General features: G+C 50.3%; 3 protein-coding genes across 3 annotated transcripts; 1 reads left to right on the top strand and 2 right to left on the bottom strand.

The window, feature by feature from the left end:
- Positions 1–718: 718 nt before the first annotated feature.
- On the bottom strand, positions 719–4,351 carry G6M90_00g100530 (uncharacterized protein; the record flags this gene model as incomplete). The annotated part of the gene is made up of 2 exons (XM_014690809.1): positions 719–3,488; positions 3,768–4,351. The coding sequence occupies 2 exons, from the start codon at positions 4,349–4,351 to the stop codon at positions 719–721; spliced, it is 3,354 nt and encodes a 1,117-aa protein (XP_014546295.1).
- Positions 4,352–8,566: 4,215 nt separating this feature from the next.
- sin4 (Mediator of RNA polymerase II transcription subunit 16) lies at positions 8,567–11,843 on the bottom strand (the record flags this gene model as incomplete). Its single annotated transcript, XM_066131577.1, has 8 exons — positions 8,567–9,480; positions 9,542–9,823; positions 9,882–9,995; positions 10,048–10,167; positions 10,230–10,883; positions 10,951–11,206; positions 11,278–11,632; positions 11,692–11,843. The coding sequence occupies 8 exons, from the start codon at positions 11,841–11,843 to the stop codon at positions 8,567–8,569; spliced, it is 2,847 nt and encodes a 948-aa protein (XP_065987593.1).
- A 2,732-nt stretch (positions 11,844–14,575) lies between these two features.
- Positions 14,576–16,595, top strand: DLD (D-lactate dehydrogenase; the record flags this gene model as incomplete). The annotated part of the gene is made up of 6 exons (XM_014690811.1): positions 14,576–14,866; positions 14,925–15,751; positions 15,825–16,284; positions 16,341–16,370; positions 16,436–16,509; positions 16,559–16,595. The coding sequence occupies 6 exons, from the start codon at positions 14,576–14,578 to the stop codon at positions 16,593–16,595; spliced, it is 1,719 nt and encodes a 572-aa protein (XP_014546297.1).
- Positions 16,596–19,192: the final 2,597 nt, after the last annotated feature.

Raw genomic sequence — 19,192 nt, 5'->3', positions numbered from 1 at the left:
GCAAAGATCAGTGACGACGTCTTGGAGGTGCAGATGGAGCGTGAATGTTGTGCAGGTGGAATTGAATTCATCGCAGGCACCCACTCCAAATTAGTACCGGACAAATTCCAACCCCAGTAATCCATATCATCAACCCAATTTAGCGCCATCCGTCTGGCCATATCGTAACACAGTCATAAAAAAACAAAAGCTGCCTGGTGAAACTTGTTGATTTTAATACACAGCGCTAGCAATACACTGCTGTCTCCTTTGTTCCGCCATAACTAGAGTTAGATTTAACTACTAAAACATTATAAAGTCCCAAAATATAATAACGGCGGGAGTAGCCATGGTTGATCCGCTGGCTATGACATCGCCAGCCCAAGAATTCCGCCCGCCCTTGGTGTCCGTCCACCCGCATTTTTGAGCGCAGTACTGTTGTATATAACCATACCCGAATGTGTGTGTGCGTTTGTGTATATAACGTTGACCCAACTTTCCGGGCTTTTATGCCTCTAGCCTTCAGTATTATTGATATACAGCCCATGTCAATTCCCATACCATGATAGAGCCTACCTCCGTAGGGATGCAAGCAAAGCAAACACAAAAAAACTCCAATCGCTTATGCAGCACAATTAATTCCATTCATGACACGTTTGTTTCAAGCACCAAACCATCTTGAGCCTTTTCTCACCTGGTCTTTGCGACGTCGCGGCGACCGTTCCCCTCGGTCACCAATTTAAGCCCGTCCGCTCAGAGGTGTCAATTTCGCTTCCTCAAGAATCTTCTGCAGCTTGCGCGTTTCTCGAGCCGCCGTCTCGCGCTCCTCTTGAAGATCCATGGCCTGGATCTGCGCCTCGTTCATCTTAGAAACGACTTGCTGGATCTCGCTCTCAGCATCCGCGAGAGCCTTCTCTAGTTCAGCGACCCGAGCTCGGAGAGTCTTGATTTCTACTTCTTCCTCAAAGCTCTTAGGAGTAACAGCCTGGCCTGAGCGACCAAAAATACTAGCCACGCCAGACTTCAGCAGTGAACCCTTGCGCGCAGTCACGCCTACGCCAGCACCGCTATGGATGCGGCCAAGTTGCTCATTATGAGCCTCACGAAGTTGAGAAAGCTCCTCTTCATGTCGAGACACACGCTCCTCAGAGGCGGTCTGTGCCGTGACAAGCTGCTCCTCGAGAGCGTGGAGGCGTGCCTGAAGTTCGGTGATTCGCTCCGAGTTCAATTTTCGGTCAGAGTCGCCTCGGGCTACAGTATCGGCAAGACGCTTTCGCAACTCAGCATTGGTGGCTAGCTGTTGCTGAACCTGAGAAGCAAGCTGCTCAACACGCATAGCCGACTCCCCAAGCTCGTCAGATAGAGCCTTCTCCCTGTCAAGATTCCGGGATTCCCTATTTGATAGGCTCTCAACCTGGTTCATAAGGCCATCCAAATGCCGTCGGGCGGCATCTCGCTCAGAAACAGCTGCTGAAAGAGATTGCTCGAGGCGCCCGATAGCAAGCTTGGTCTTCTCATCGGACACGGCGTCACCTGTGCTAAGCTCCAGTTTCTTAATATGCTCCAATGACTCAGAGTAGGAGCTTCGCAGGTCCTGGTAAGCCTTCTGAAGAGATTCTGAGGTGACAGGGACACTGGGCGTGCCATTGGGAGCACTTGATCGAGCCAGTGAAGGGGGAATCAGAATATCCTTCTCCGCAAGCAAAGAACGAAGGGAGGCGATCTCTTCCTCGGCTCTATCAAGGTCCATCTTCAGACCGCCAAGGCCCTTCTCAACCTGCCACTTTTGCTCCAGTGCATCCTCTGCACGACGTCGCAAGACATTGATTTCGGTGCGCAAACTAGATATTTCCTTTTCAAATCCAGCTTTTTGTGGTTCTAGCAACAAGCGTTGGCGCTCTGATTCCAGAATCTTGATTTTCTTGGCATTCTCGCGGTTCTGGAACTCCTGCCTCTCGAGGAGATTCTTCAAGGCATTGTGTAAGGCGTCACGTTGAGCCTCCACGTCTTTCAATCGCTCTGCAAGGGCTTCTCTTGATTCGGAATGAGGCTGCTTAACGCTCTCCGACCTCGACAATCCACCCAAAGCAGGAGGGCCTCTAGCCTTAAAAGAACTAGTTGCTACTGAGTTTGATCTGGCTAAGGCAATGTCGTCAGGGCCAAGTGAGTTTCGTAGTGAAGTGTTTTCTTGCTTTAAAGATTGAAGTTGATGTTGCATCTTTGTTGATTCATATGTGAGGTTAGCATACGAGGCGGCTTCGGCTTCCAAACCTTCCACTCTGGCTCGCAACTGAGGGACAACCTCGTCTCGAAGGTTGTCTCTTTCATTACAGGTGTCTTGTAATTCACTTTTCAGTCCAGATAGTAGGTCCTCAAAGTTGTTCTTGGACTCCCGTTCTTCAGCAAGGCGTCGCCTCAAATCTTCGCAGGCCTTTTCTAAATCCTTGACGCGGTCATTGGCATCCAGATTGTTCATGTGAGCAAGGTCCATTTGTGAAGCCTTCTCAGACAGATCCTTGATCTGCTGATCGAGGGCTTTTCTTTTTGTCCTTTCATCCTGCAGCTTGTTGCTTAATTCCAAACGAATAGTCGCCTTCTCCTGCTCTGATCTTCTTTGGATTTTTTCAATCTCTTCTCTACTTTGGTCGTACTCGCTAAGTTTGGCAGAACTATAGCCCGAATCGGAAAAGTAATCGCTGGATCTTTTGCTCGGCGCTTGGGGGTTGTTGGCTTGTTCTTGGAGCCTATCAACTAGGTCCTCAAGGTCCATCTCCCGCCGAATAGATGCAGCCAGCTCAGAGCTGATGGCTTTTAGCTCGTCCTCCATCTCGTCGATTTCAAGAGACGACGCGGTCGTCCCAGGAGGTGGTGTTGATAAGTACGATTCGCAGTAGCTGATTGGATTCGATGTTGCACCATTGGAATGACTAGATGATGAATTTGATCCGGCGTTCCTCGACGTTTCATGCGACGCATTTACGCTTTTACTCGGGGACAGTGGCGAAGAAATCGAAGAGAAATCTGTCACCGACGGCGACGGGTTGGACCAGCCAAACAATGAAGCAAAAGGCGATCCTTGACCAGGTGATCTGGGTAGTGGCTTGTTTAACTGCGAAGATGCAGCTAGCTTGGCCGATTCGGGGGATCCTGATTGTCGCCGAGATTCTAATTGACTTTGGGAAGCTGACGATTCGATAGTATCGAGTTTTAGGTGCGGGGGCGTTGGTTTTGGAGCCAACATGAGAGTACTTGGAGTGTGGTCTGCGTGGTCGCCGTAAAGCGATTCGATTTCGTCGATGCTGTGATCGTCTATGGCGTTCTCAGGAGTTGAACTGCAGGCGTTGTCTTCGTCTGGTGAAGACGAATTGGACCCCTGTGAAGCTAATTCGTCATACACTGACAGCACGCCTGATGAATCAGAAGAGTCTCTGTGTCGAAGCTCGTCTGCTGGAATGCTGCGGGCCTCGGATGCTCCCGCGTGGGCGGAAGCTAAGATAGTGACTGGAGATCTAGGATTTGAATTCCAGTCAGTACAAGATACCGTTCAAATCTATATTGAATTCGAGCATGATTCATGGCACTCTGCCGTGTCCGTTACGTGAGCCTAGCAGAGGCAGCCGCACGTCTTTGACAAGATAGAAATGAGGCTTATGCTGAGAAGGCATAGGTGGCCAGCTCATATAGTCGAAACGAAGTCAAGACTCGATGGGGCAAACGAAAGGTGGACCAATGTGGCCGGGAGAGAAGATAGCAGGGTTGAGGAGGGGTCAAAGGAGGGCGAAACTTACGAGAAAGAGGGCACCGATGTTCGAATTGACTGCGGATATTCGTAAAACGTCGGACTATCGACAGACGGTGGTCTGGCAAATCTCTGGCCCGGCTTTGGGAGAAGGTCAGGGTTCAAGGGAGCAGGCACTGCCGCGATAACTGAATCGCGTAGAGATAATGATGCGGCCAAGGACGACGCCGATGAGGACAACGGCTTCCGCCTGATTGGGGTTCTGAGAGGAGGAGAGGGGAAGTGAGCAATGGTTGATTGAAACGTAGTTCCGGCAACAGGAGTCGCGATGGAAGTCAAGGAGCTGAGACTGCTGGTGACGCTATGTCCTATGGGTAGACAAGGAGAAGGAGGAGTGTCAAGGTCAGAAGGCGTTTGATGGCAGATCTTGTCCAAGGAGTCGTCTTGTTGCTCCTGCGGCTGCGGCGGCGGCGGTTGCTGGTGGTGGTGGCTTAAGGAGAAGAAGAGCTCGTCGTGTCGGAGAGTGTCAGAAAACTTCGAGGCAGATGTTGTATCAGAAGTTGACACGATGGATGACGGGCCTGGCTCCAGGTCCGCCAAGGCATGACCATGAAGCGAAGCTAATTGTGCCATTTTAGGACTCGCGTATGTGACCAGACCGAGGAGTAATGTCTTATCACCGGGTCATTAAATTGGCCATGGAAAAAAAAAGGATGTAGCAGTATCGGCAAATTGAACGAGAAAGGGAGAGAAAGAGGCACGGTCCAGGGCGGCGGACATTGGGAACCATCAACGGTGAGGGCAAACTAGCCATCAGACGTTGTTGACTGGGGGGGGGGGGCCAAGAACAGGAAAAGATGGCGCGAGGAAGAAGGGCAAGGGTGGCCGAGTGTAGTCGCAGGGTCACTTCACTCCCATGTCGAGGTACAGTGGAGAGCGCGCGTGGATCCCAAATGGGTTTAGCGGCAGGCACCCGGCCGGGAGGGTGGCATCGTCAACGACTGGTTCCTGGCTTCGCTGGCCGAAAAGGGGTTGAGACTAATTTGCACAGGGCAGGGGTCCATTGTCAAGCGGCGGCTCTTGGGTTGTGCAAATCAATCGATCACACATGAATATGCACATGCATTTAACCGTCCATATGATTGCCCAGTCTTCAAGGCGCGAACGGACGAAGGCGCGAACAGGACGATGGCAAAGGTCTGGTGGATGGCAAAGGTCTGGTGGATGGGTTGGCGCGGCAGACCAACGTTGAAGGAACGCGCTCGCGCTCGTCCCAGTGGCCTTTCTACTTAAAGTAAGTAAGTATAAGTACTTAAGTACCTAGGTACCTAATATAAGTACCTAGGTACTTAGTACTTAGTATGTATCCCCCCTCGCTTCCTCCTCCTTGGTTTGTCGCCCTTCTACCGAATACTATTCCGTATGTACAATGCAAGCAATTACGGAGTACGGAGCACAATAGTATCGCCAGTCCCGCTGCTAGCCACTTTATTGGACCCTCCTCCAGATGACTCTTGGTGGATCTTGAAGGGACAAACGCATCGCGGCAGCGTGGGCAGGGTTGTGCGCCTGTCCCCGGACGAACCTCCAACCTCCAAGCAACCACTTGAACCAAGCCAACCACATCCCGACTACGCGTGTGCCACCCCTGGCCAAACGCCTGCAAGCCCGCAAGCCCGCACAAAGAGAAGCAGCCAAACAGTTGGGCCGACGCCATCGCCGTTTGGGCGGGCTGTCAGTTCGAACGAACGCACGTTGGCCAGACATGTCAGCCTCACCACCACATCCTGACATCCCCACCATGCTATCTGGTTCTGGATTTTGTTCCTTGGCTTGGTTCCGGCCAGCCGTCCGGAGGGGAACGGGTTAAGGAACGACAGACACGTCTTCATTTCGACCGGATAAACCGTCGTGCTCCTGCGCTAGTGACGGGGATCGACGGAGCCTGCACCGGTTGCCAACAGGACGGTGATAATTGCATAATGCTTTCAAGCTTTGTCAACTGGGCTTGAAGCTAGCAACAACGTTCACATGCACACCCCGTGGCGGCAGCAGCGCTAGTTTGGGGCTATTTTGCTCCAATGGTTACAACGGCCATAAAGCGTGGCGTTCCTAATAAAACACTTGCAAACCTCTGGAGTCTGGGGTGCCACAGTCGCGATGCAGCAAATCGCCTCGTAGGACTCCGTAGTTCGTACTACGACTGGGCGGCAGTTGCTCTCTGCAGGTGCTCCGTTCTTGGTACTCCGTACACCGCTGCACAAGACCGCGCGCGTAATATGACGACTAGCACCGAGGATCGGCCCTGCCTGTCTTCTTCAACCCCCTGTCTACTAATAACTCTGTAGGCATATATAATTCGCTGTGAAGAGTCAGTCTCCAAACGATTGCTGCGACAGTTATTTTCTGTTGTAACCCGATCTGGTGGCCAGAAACCAAACGAAACAGGAACAAATACTACTCCGTAAAAAACACGGCCTTCGCCGACGTTGGCGAGGCATGCGAGGAAGATCAAAACAGGATGAAACCGTAAATGGTTCTCACGTTGTTTCAAGCTGTCAGTGACAGTGCCTAGCGCCGGCACTACGCTCTCGGGACTTTTCCTTGACGTAGGAAGATGTGTAAGTACTTGTTCGGTGGCTTCCACCGTACGGGGTTTTTCCAAGACGAGTTCATCTCATACACGTATATGAAGTTGTTCCGTATATTCCGTGTACTAAGTTCGCGATACGGAGTACTACGAGTTTTGGATACCCGGTCTGCCGGGATGCAACTGGTTTTAGAAGCTCACGCATCATAGCACCAATCCTGCCCTCGTCTCACTTCGTAGTACATACATATCTCCGACTGGTTTGAAATACTACTACAATCAACCAGGAACACTTCTTAACTACCTGGGTACACTTATAGGCTGGGATATTTGCACATGCCGAGGATCGTATCAGGTCAACAGGCATCGGGCTAATATGGAGTCACGACTCCACAAGCCAACAAGAGACACGGACTGGTTGGCTGGCGATATACAGAGGTCGAAGGACTCCGCTCCCAGGTCTTGGTCGGAAGGGGGACCAAGATGAGGTTGGCAAAAGGAACAAGGGACCTAAAAGGAGAATCGCCGCATTCAGACTTGGGGGTTGTTGGCTGCATGGGCAGACGACTAGCAAGGTACGAGGTACATCCAGCCATGGTGTGTAAGCGCCTGCAACATTAAGTTGTCAATGGATTGGCCAGGCTGAGCTTCTTAACGGTCTGGTCGATTGCTTCAACGCAATCAATTCATAGCCAGTCAGCCAAGCGCCGTCACCGCCAAGCCTTTGCGCCCCTTGCACCCTTTCGTCGACAATGGCGACTTCATTGGGAAAGAAGAACTCGTGGCGTTTGGTGGTTGTCATCACGAGGTGTTACCATGATGCGTTTGCGTTTTGCAAACCACGTGTGCGACGATGCGGGTCACTCTCATGCGTATCGGTGTCGCTGGGCAGCACTGGAGAAACTGGGTTTCCATCGCTGGTCTATCAAGATGGCATCGGCAACCAGTCGCAAGCAACCTAGCAGATGCTTCAGAAACCATCAGGGTTATCAACCACACAAAGTGAATCATGCACACATACGAGCACGGAGTACGGAGTACCAGGCCCCAAAATGTTGTTTCCCTGCCAAAAACAAGAAATCTCTCCCAAAACCTTGATTGCTTTTTGGCCCTCCACCAAAAATATCCCCGTGCCCTTGTATCGTACGACTGCGCATGGCATCTTGCTTGCTTCTTCCACTGGCACTTGACATCTTCTTGCACGGGCTGGCTCACTGGGCATGGGCACCTTGTCTACGGAGTACTCACGCGGCTACGTACCTGCGTCGGGAACCACACCGACTTGTCTCGGAGCGCCTGACGCATAAGTACAATGTAACTACTAGTAGTAACTACACGATGAAGAAAAAAGCAGAGGGCAAAATCTCGTGTCCCCTTTCCAAGAAGCCATTTCGCTATTCTTCCTCCCCGGACAGAAGCTTCGGTACTTCCAAATTGGAAGACCCACGGCCCACCGCGTAATTTCAGATGTCTGATAGTCCATGTCCGCTCCAAAAGTGCTTTTTGGAGTAATCCTCGCCATGGCTTCAACTGTTGGCCCAAACACAGCCTTGGCTTAAATTAGCTGGCGGGGACGTGTCTTTTTTTGGAAGTGCTACTAGTAGCACTACTTCGTCCGGACGATACTCTGCAATCAGACTGATGCCGTAGGATCTTCCTTCGCTAACGAGTCACATTGCTGCTGTCGCTCGTCCAAGGCATTGGCTAGAATGGGAGGCATCATGTTGATTGTTTGGCGATCAACGTCCAATCATGGCGTATGGTCTTGGAACGTTCGATTTGAGATTGTCACCTTGGTGTGTGAATGGCTCTTGATGTCTGCGTTTGGTATAGAGGTGATGCTCGCGTGACAAGTTTCCATTACTCCGTGCCGTTGTTGAATATTCTGTGCTAGGCTAGCTCTGTATCCTTTGTAGATAAGTGCAATGGACGAGAGATGTAGGCTCGATCTATTATGCTTCTATTCTTCGACGCAATCCATGCTCTGCTAGTGCCACTACGTCTCACACAGTTGTCTCTGATGCTGGAGTGCGCATCGAGTGCGGTGCCTTGGGATGCGTTTACTCACACATATTTGACCGCGCGCTGTATTGCCGGTTCTTTGGCAAAACAAGCCTTCCTGGTCTCTCTACTGTGGGCGTTGAGTAACGTTGGACTGATGGGTAATAAAACTCTTATCCTGCCCAAACACGAAGGGTCTAGCTACTCTATGTACATGTCGTAGTATTCCTTTCAATAAAGAGTCGGCGAATGCAACTCTACAGAACTAGTTTGCCCTTGGGAAGTAATGCCCAATACCCGCTGCAAGAACATTTGCGCTGCTGTGCAAGCACAAAGGTGAAGCCAGGACGACTGCCAAACACATCTTCCATGACCGCTGTGCATCTTGTGCATCTCCTCCATCTGCTTGTTCCACAGCCGCTTCGTAGCTCTGTCCTCTTGAAGATGTCCACATGCACACCCTTGGCCTTCCTGGCAGCCAGACTACTCCTGTCGTCTTGTACTCCCAATAGTTCAAAGTCGGCAAAAAACAACTTGGCCGGATCGGTGAGCTTGCGGAACGCAGGGAGGTCCTTGGCAAAGAGCTTGCTCAACACTGGTAGGAAATACGAGCCGAGAGACCCACTAAGCAACATCGCCATCTCGAAATGAGCTTGAGTGTTCTTAATAGCAATGTCCATCTGCTTCCCTTGTGGAGGATTGGGTCGGTTCCTGGCCATTCCGGGTATGCACTGTGCGTATGTTTGCCGGATATCCGAAGCCAGTATATTTAACAACTTCTCAAATTCTGTCACCTTAATCAGGCTCGTGGACGTAACCTGCTGCATTTTTTGGTATGCTTGCTGCAGTTGAGGATTGGGTGGTTTGGCACCGCCCTGTTGATCTCCTGATGCCTGTCGTTTATAAAACTCGATGGCTTTGTTGCTAATGTTCTCTAGGAGGGAAATTCTGCGGCATACAGCCGACACAAAACTGCGACTTGAAGATGAGAGCAACAAGTGGAGTGACACGTCGTTCCTGTCGTGAAGGTATTGGTTCAACTCCCCAAACCGCTGTGGGTTCAGTCGTTGTATAAAGTTGTCATCATTCATCAGCTCAAATAGACAGTCAACCAACCAGCACAGTAGGTCGACAGACCACTTTGCGCAGCCTGCGAGAGCTTCCACAACCTCTATAAACCTGGCATCAGTCTAGATCCATCAACGTAGCCTCTGCGCGGGGATCAATCTCACCGTGTTCATCCAAAGGACTCATCTTCTCTCTGATGTTCATTGGCGTGTTGCTTGCAAGAGTGATGAGAATCACAACATTTCGCATATTCAGACTGATTATGGCAAATTTGCTCTGAAATGATCGTCTACGAGTTTCCCCCCGAAACCCTAAGCTACTCATTATGCTGAGGCAAGACTGCAGCGGAGAGTTCCTCATAAGCGAGTCATGGTGTGTCTCCTCAGAATAATCGACTTGAATCTTCAGAATTCGAATGATTTCACTGATCCAGTCGGGTAAAAATCCTGCCTGACGTTAATTTCGTGGGTATAATTAGCCGGTTTCTCAATGGCAAATGCTTACTCTTTCTTGTTGCCAGAGATTGTACAACAGCTAAAAGATCATCACAATTGCTCTGATGCCACAGACAAGAAGCCGCTGCGATGGATAATGCTGCAATGGTAGCAGGATAATGGGCTAAGCCACGTTAGGCCAACTTCCGTACGCAATAAGCAGAATTATAACCTACGATCTTGTGGAGAGCTGCCAATGTCACCTAATGGATACTCAAGTTTGTTCCACCGGACCTTTGCATCGTCTCCAATCTGTATCATGGAACAGCATGTCGGGGAGAAAGCGACTTGATGGCCTGTTTGGTGTTAGCCGTATTCTTCAATATATGCAAACAAATGTATGCGTGGCAAGACTTACATGGTCCGCTATCGGAAAAGGTCCATCCAACCTGTCGCAAGGTCATGACTTTGGTGAGATCTTCATTCGCATATATTTCTTCGAACGTGAATCGATCTCGATACTCAATGGACCCATCTGACATTGTCAAAAGAAGGACTTTTCTGTACTGGATATCCTGAATTCCAATGACGACTTTGTTGATCACGATGGATTCCAGTTTTTTAAGCTTTATGGTGTTTGGCGGGTCCGACGAAACACTGTTTCTCCGATTTCCCAGTTGTTCAAAGGCAGAATCAAGACTTTGCTTGGATTCGATGGCTTCCCATCGATCCAAGACGCTCTGGGCTGATTGGAAAGATCCATCACCCACATTCCTCGACCTCACAGTCATGATCAATGGCGGAACTGTGCTGGAGCCAGTGTTGTCCATTACGGCCGGCAAGACATGCAAAAAGGAGAGTTCAGCCATCGAAGCGTCATAATTTGTTTCGTTGGGGCCAGCATATAACCAACTGGCCGATGCAATATGTGTTTCCACAAGAGCAGGATTTAACCTTGCATTCTGGGGCATGGTTATTTTCTCTGAAGAGGAACCAGGTCCCCCCCACTGTATTTCGATTTTAAGGAGCTTCAATTGCCGAGACGAGGTTGCAACAGCAGCGAGCAGGTGTTCTATATTGCATTCAGCCATCTGATGTAGGGATTTTGTGGTTGTTTAGAAAAGACAGAGCCCACTCACTTTTATCGGAAGCAAAAGCTGCATGCGTGACAAGCTCGTCAGATGTGTTTACGCTCTCGAGCTCCATTGTTGTCTCCTCCATGCGGCCATTGTTCTGTGACCAGTACATCTTCAACATACCCCCAGAGCTCACACAGAAAAGAGCGCTCTTGGCCGAATGCGGATGGTTTGGCCCTATAGCATGTACGAAGGAGCTTTCATATTGATACCCGTTTCCACTCTTATTTGCCGGCCCGTACATTATGTTGAACGGTTTCTTGGACAAGTCAGAAATTTCGACAACACAATTCCGAACATACGGCAAATAAAGGGAGAAGAAGAACTCACCTGCTGATTTGTTGGGGCCACAGGGAGCCAGTAACAGCCAGCGATTCCATGGAGGTCGTCAATCGTGTCCGTCTCCCATTTTCTGGTTATGAAGGGGTGGTTCAACGAAATGGCAAAGCTCACCAAAGAAACTCTTCCAGCTGCATCTATTACAGCCAGATCCGGAGTGTTTGTCGTGCCCCATTCCAAATGCACCAGGGGAATTGCTGGCGTTCCCTTGACAAGGTCACAAGTGGTCGGCTCACTGAGCTCCCAAGCCCCGGTGTCCGGATGGCATCTTAAGAATCGAAGCTCGAGAGTCAGACCATCAGGAGCCAATGAGGCTATTGTGCCAGACTTGGACCACGCGACAGCTCTGCACAACAGTTAGTATGGTGATTTCGTGAGAGGCTACGCGTGAGTAAAATTTCATACTGGCAGGCGCCTCGGTTCCGCAGCTCATCTAGCCGTTGCTGCAGCTGTTTGCCCTGGGGTCTGACAGGAATAGAGAGAGGGACATCGTCGCCAAACAAGTCATCGACATTGTCGAGGTCTACTTGCATGGAATTATCCAGTATGAGAGGCATCTTCTCGGCTGTCATCTGAGCGGGTTTGTCCACGTGCACTATGGGTATCTAAAGGTCAATCAGGTTGGAAGCAAATAGCGTATGGATAAAAAGCGTCAAAGAAACAAAGACATCAAGAAAGAAAAGGAAAACAAAGGGTATTAGAAGAATTTTGGCGCTAGCAACTCAGCGATGCAGCCTGCGCATGGAAAGGCTGTAAAGGTGTCAAGGCAGCGGACAGAAACAAAATGGTCGATGATTGGCAGACGAGATCTTTCTCTCAATGACACGCATGAGGTAACTACTAACTGGCGCGCGGTCGCGGCACAGCCTAGCTCACAGTGTGGCCGTGCCCACGGCAAAATATCGGCATTCAAGGCAAAAATCGACGACAATCAATCGGACCAAACTCAATCTGCATCAGTTACATACGCAGCAACTGCCGGTCACGCATATGTCAACCATGGAGACGTGCCTTGGCTTTGAAATGCACGGGGTACATTTTCGTGTATACTATGGTGCATCTTTGATATATTTCTTCAAAGCAATTTCGCATCATGACCCCTAGCAGAGACTACGAAACAGCACACGCAATCGACTTCGTCCGCATTGCGAGCCTGTTACAGGTTGTATCGAAAGGACTTATTCTCACGGTCTGTTAAATCTTGTAAACCATGAGTTATTTCCGGTGGACCATGGTTGCGCTCTCGTTCTTGGTTCTCTCTCGCCAGCGCGAACCGCAGTCCCAGGGCCACAACAAAACACGCGGCAAAACAGGCCATGACACCAATAAAACTTTGATCGTATCGTGGAGCCCATTTCCTAGACATCACGTCGGAGAAGCCCGTTCGGACAGGTTACAAGTTCTAAATTTCGACAACCACCTACGCATCAAAAATTAAGGGGCCGATGATGTTGCCCAAGGAGAAGCCAATAAAGGTTCCTGCGGCATATACAGCTTTTTTGGTGTATCCAGCCACATTTGATGTGCCCAGGCCAATGCACTAAACCCATGCGGAGGAGAAATAGTTGATCAAGTAGAAGCCGGCAGTACGACCACCCCGATTAGTATCAGGTAGTTGCCACCTATCCGTCGTTGACGCGTAATCAGTCAGTCACAAAGCGTGCCACGGAGAACCATAACTGGGGTTTTGCTCAAAGAAGGCCACATCCAATTATCACAAAGAAACAGGACGCAGCGATGATGAAGAACCGGGAATTGGGTACAGTTCGACCCAAGTATCCTGATCCGAGGATACAAATGAAGGCCAGAGCACCAATCGGCAGATTCACCAGCGGAGATGTGAAGACGTCGATTCCCATGCCGTTGAAAATTATAGAGCCAAAGGCAGTAACGACACCTGAGCCCGTGAAAGATACCATGGGCAGGGTTATCATGCCCCAGAGATGATGATCAGTTAGCGCTTCTCTTAGCTGGTAAGGTTTGAAGTAGTTGTTTTCGGCTCCGGCATTGTTGGCCCGAACCCGCTCCTCCAACAATTTTCGCTCCTCCTCTGTGAAGCCCTTGGCATTGTGAGGCGTGTTTGGAAACACCCGTCAAAGTACAATGCCCCAAAGAAAGGTAATCGCATCAGCGATGAGATACATGTATTGCCATGGATGGACTGGGCCTCCTGATATGTGGCCCAGGCTGTAGTTGATGAGGGGCGATACTAGGAGTGAGCCGCCACTGAACGAATACCAGTAGCTGGACCGCAATACTTGTGCCGAGTGGGTGTACCAGAGGTCAAAGATGACGGCCTGGCCAAGAATGGCCTTGTCATCGTACTGAAGTGCATATGCAGCGCAAGGCTGAAGATGCTGCTAGAGGATGCAGTATACGTACTAGTTGACTCGTCTTTCGGAATGTAAGTAAAGCTAGGATTTATGAGATGGGGATGCATACAACAGGCACTAGCCTCCCGTCAATCGTTCGGAGAAGTCGTCGGTTGGTCGTGCCGTCAATCTCGGCAAAAGACGGGGCTTCTCAGGGCGACGTTTCTTCTGCCCTGACACTATCGACGCCACGGTCAGAATTTTGACCAACTCTTGAGCTGTACTTTGGCTCCCGTGACATGATGACAATGCAGGAGTGACGAGAAGGGTGAGGGAATGGAAAATGCCGGGTAGTTTCCTGACCAGGTGCGGACAGCACAGCTTATAATGGCTCAAGATGAGTTTTTTCTTTAGCCCTTCAGCCCTTTACATGGCAACCAAGGCTACCCCGGATTCCCCCCGCAGCACAACATCGGCAATGACTGGTTGAACGACATCGGTGGCGTCAAGACCAGAGGTCACATTAGTTACGCGCGGCGAAGCGTTCAATGTTTCCTAAATAAACTTATCCTTGGGTCGCGACCCACACATTTCCGACCGGTCGATGCTACCGGTCGACGCTATTCCGATTGGCACGTATCCGACCCCTGCACCTTCCCCGGCTCGTTCGGTCAGCCATTTCCGAGGGCTGCTTACTGGTTGCTGAAAGCTGGCCTGGGGGATGAAGGAATTCCAACGGAATTGAAGTGCTCAGTGCTGCCAGCTGACCCGTCCAATTGAGGGCAGTAAATCGCGGGGAGGTTGGCTCTGTCGTCAACCTGCTACGTATTTGAATTCTCGCCTCGCCATCCTCCTCCCTCAGTTCTGGGCTGCCGAGCCATGTAGCAAACTATTGAGAACATTCGCAAGCCTCAATATATACTCGTTGATCTTAGGTGACAACTAAATTGGGTAATTCTTTATGCCCTGGGAGAACTATGAAGCTAGCCACGCGATTGCTTAGAGCGAGGACGCCGTCCAGCCTTAGGGTAGCTCGGCAACTTCGACCAATTCGTCTTGCTTCCACCTCTTCGGCCGCACAAAATGGAAGCTCCAGGACTCTTTTGTATCTCGGAGCTGGCCTGCTAATTGGCGGTGCTGCCGGCGCTTCTTTTCTAGGGCCTCGTTCTGGGGGAGTGTTATCGGGCGTCACTCCTCGATGGCGGGATGTACCTGGAAGCCGTGACGCACTCTCTCGCAAATACGCCGACATGAAAACCATGCTAAAGGTACGCTGGGAAACGAAGCATTTCAGATTCGAATGCTAATTTCTTCTTCTTCACGTAGGCGGTTGACGAAATACGATCAATACTAGGCGAGGATGCAGTCAGTGTAGAAGAATTCGACCTGGAAGAGCACGGCTACTCCGAATGGTCTACTTCCAACACAGAAGTTCGACCAGTTGCCATTGTTCGACCCCAATCAACAGAGCAAGTATCGACCATCGCTAGAGTATGTACCAAGTACAAGGTGCCAATGGTTCCTTATGGCGCAGGGTCAAGCGTCGAAGGTAACTTCAGCTCCCCGTACTCTGGCATATGCATTGATCTATCTACCATGGATAAGATTGTAGCCTTACACGCCGAAGACATGGACGTGGTGGTCCAACCAGGTGTTAACTGGACCAATCTTAACAATGACCTCAAGAATTCGGGACTGTTCCTCCCCCCAGATCCCAGCCCGACAGCCCTAGTCGGCGGAATGGTCTCGACAAACTGCAGCGGTACCAATGCCACGAGATATGGCACCATGAAGGATTATGTAGTCAACCTGACGGTGGTTCTCGCTGATGGGTCCATCATCAAGACCCGTAACAGACCCCGAAAGACCTCTGCCGGCTACAATTTGAACGGCCTCTTTGCCGGCTCCGAAGGGACTTTGGGCATCATTACTGAAATTACGCTGAAACTAGCGACTGTGCCATCTAGCCACAGCGTTGCAACTGTCACGTTTCAGAATATCAGACAGGCTGCAACTGCAGCGGCTTCAATCGTTCGGTCTGGTGTACCTGTGGCCGCTGTTGAGCTCATGGATGACGTACAAATGCAAATAATTAACAAAAACGGAGGTGCTGGGGGTAGAATGTGGAAAGAACTACCAACTCTATTCATCAAGTAAGATAACAAAGACATGCTTCCATTTCCAATACTTACAAAAGCCTTGAATATTTTAACCATGCTCGGACAGATTCTCAGGAACAGATGCCACAGTTAAGGACAATATAAAATCCGCTCAGACGGTTGCCAAATCCTTTGACTGCAAATCATTCGAATTTGCCAGTAGCCCCGAACAAATGGAGGCCCTGTGGTCTGCAAGAAAGCAAGTGCTGTGGGCGTCTTTGGCTGTGAAGCCGGAGGGCACTGAAGTTTGGTCTACAGATGTAGCTGTTCCACTGTCGCGAATGGCTGACTTGATTGGCAAGTGTCTTCCATTCACCTGGGACGGGACCGCGCTAATAAGAGTAGAATTGTCTCAGGAGAGAGCAAGGAAGCTTGGGCTATTTAACAGCATCATAGGGCATGTCGGCGATGGAAACTTTCATCAGATGATCATGTATAACCCGAACATTCCCGAACAGAAGAAGGCGGTTACAGACTGTGTCAACTTGATGGTGGAGGGTGCTATCGCAATGGAAGGAACGGTCTCAGTGAGTCCTGTCTGATCCAAGACGTATCAAACTTTGGTTGTCTAATTACCCCGAAGGGAGAGCACGGCATCGGACTCGGAAAAAAGGTATGTAATCAAATCCCCCGAGATTGATGCAAGCGTATGACATTGTCTACTAACAATTTCACTAGCATTGCTTGGCAAAGGAGCTTGATAGTGCAACGCTGGGAGTCATGAAAGCTTTGAAGGACTCTCTTGATCCCCAGTGAGTATTGGCAGTATTCGAATGTTAACCGTGACTAATAAGATAATAGCTGGCTGCTTAACCCAGGGAAGGTCTTCGATGAGTAGATATTAGCCGTGAGTCCGTGACGTAAAATTAAAATAGTGACATATTTGATCGATCAAGAGACAGTTCAAGTGCCAATAAAGCAGCTGTGACTTGGGTATGGCTAAAATTGCAACACGGTAGAGTCGAAGTAAGAATAGCTCTCCTAAGCTGATCGTGTCGTCAGTAGCAACCCCGGATGCTTGAGCCGAGACGGCCAATTCCGCCGCCATACAACATTGTGGGGTCTAATGCCTTGATTATCCGACCGTCGTCATCATGTGTGGACTTCACTTGATGCTTCATTCGGAGACCACATTCACCCACGCAGGCGAGACAGGGGCCCTCGCCCAAGAGCAACCATGACGACGCATCGGCAACGTCGCCGGCTTACAACTTTCGGCAGAGGAGCACTGCAACGCCATTCGAGACTACAGGACCGGAACGCGACGCGAAGAAGCGTCGTCAGAACACAGCCATGAAATCCGGTATTCGCCGAACTCGTCGGCTGCGCCCCTAGATGCCAGAACAAGAGTGACCTCAGCGCAGCTGCACAATGCCGTGGATGCCCTGGATCTGTTGACGTCTGCTGGGACTACTAGTACCCAAGATGTCAACGACTTGAATAGCTGCTCGGCGACTACGCCCCGACTTACCGGGAGAGTCAGCCGGTGAGCAAAGGATCTGGAATAGTTTCATCCTGATAAATAAGGATCTACTATCCAAGAGCGAGGCTGTTCAGTACTTTGGCTTCTTCTTTGAGAAATTATAGCCGCTGAAATCCATCGTGCCAACGTACTACAAGGACAGGACCCGTCACATTACCACCGGCTGATTGCAGAGGAGCCACTTCTTGGTAAGTGCCTTATTACAATAGTATCTTCAAGGTACGCCGTGTTTGTGGGGAGTCATGAACAGATACGCTCGGCAGTCGTGGAGAACATTGCAAAAGTACTTGCGATCGGTCATGTGGGCCCTGGGGGTTCATGGCCACCAGGTCAACGGGTGCTATTGCAAGCATGCTGCTGCTTATTGACTGGCATGTCAAGACGATCAATTTCCCATCCGATTTTACAGATGCCGATTGCGAGAGCGGTGGCCCGTTGGCGAGGAGTGTGGAAGTAGGCGGGCAGCAGCGCTATGGCATGACATCTGCCTTGGAGAAGTTGAACATCTTGTCTCCGGCTGACAGGAGCAGTAATATGGCGTGATGTGCCCTCGGCCTATGTGTACATGCGACTTGGAAAGAGTGCTCGCTGATGTTGTACAGGACTCTGCTATCAAACGCCATCGCACCCGGTCATGAGGGGGGAGGGGGGGGATTTGGCCACGACTTTGCACCCAATTTTGAACCGATCTCTGACCCTGTCGCGTGGTGGGACGCTGCCTTGGGCCGGCATGGGGCACTTCGCTTCTCGCAATAAAAAATATAAAAGATGAAAATAAGTGAAAATGCATAGATGGCTCGGACATTTAGCGTGTCTCCCGACAAGACTTGGCTTGTGGAGAAATCAAATTGCCGGTCGGGCTTTTTTGTTGGCGGCCTACTGTAGACACTGTAATGGCAGGGACCAAACGATTCATGTACATATGTACATGTATGTACTCCGTACTTAAGTACGTACAAGCTTCTTTGTCGTTGCAGAGCAAGTAGTACATGGGGTTGTAGGGAGTACCGAAAGCTCTGCCAAGCCATGATGCCCCTCGGCACTTCGAAGTCAACTGCATCCGTGTAAGATATCCCCTGATATCTGGGTGAGAAACTATTCAAGTGTCCCGGCGTATAACTCGAGCATAATATGGAAATCTCTCGGTGGTGCTGCAAGAGATGATATTACCATGCTTCCAGGGGGCGCACATAAACAGGGACGGGACCATGAGTCCGCGACACACCCCTCTCTCAAAGAACTTGACCTCTTTAACGGAAAACTTCCCTCGTTGGGGGCGTATGCTGAAATGAATTTGTGGGGGGTTGAATTTCCGGCCAAGACTTCTAGAAGACGTCGCCTGTCCTTGTTCAGAGCAGAGCCGGTAAGATTTTAAAATGACAAGCCATATGTGAGACCATGGTATATTACTTGACGAAGCTGGGATAGTCTCCTGCTGAATAGTACGCAATTTGCACATATGAAATCACTTGCCGTAATGACTATGTCTTGATGTAATTACTATCATCGAGAATGACTGAACTAATCCATCCCCTTGAGACTTCCGGACGTCATCATCACGCGCAACGGCCACCTCTGCTGTATGGCTGACGGGCTGACACAATGATAGCGCCGCCACCGACGTGATATTCTTCCGACCTTGGACGTCCCTGACTCACAAATGCCGACGCAACATCTGTGCCTTTACTCCGTACAAGGTATCTTGCACATGTTGTCTGTGCTGCTTTGCCGTCTGCGTAACCTGTTCAAGCCGCCACGTGGGGTAAAGTACATGGCGCAATAATGAACCCGTTCACCGTATTTTTGTACCAGACGTCAGGTTTGATGATATGGCGTTTTTGTCTGGTGTCATTAATCATTGATGACAGCTGTCGAAAAATTTGGGAAAGACGATGCCCCCTGCGGTGGCTGAGGATCTTGAATTTGACCCCTGATCGTACTGTTGGCCCTGG

The sequence above is a fragment of the Metarhizium brunneum genome, chromosome 6 (assembly GCF_013426205.1).
Source record: "Metarhizium brunneum chromosome 6, complete sequence".
Classification (NCBI taxonomy): domain Eukaryota; kingdom Fungi; phylum Ascomycota; class Sordariomycetes; order Hypocreales; family Clavicipitaceae; genus Metarhizium; species Metarhizium brunneum.
The sequence above is the reverse complement of the archived record's forward strand: the minus strand, read 5'-3'. Positions and strand labels throughout refer to the sequence as shown.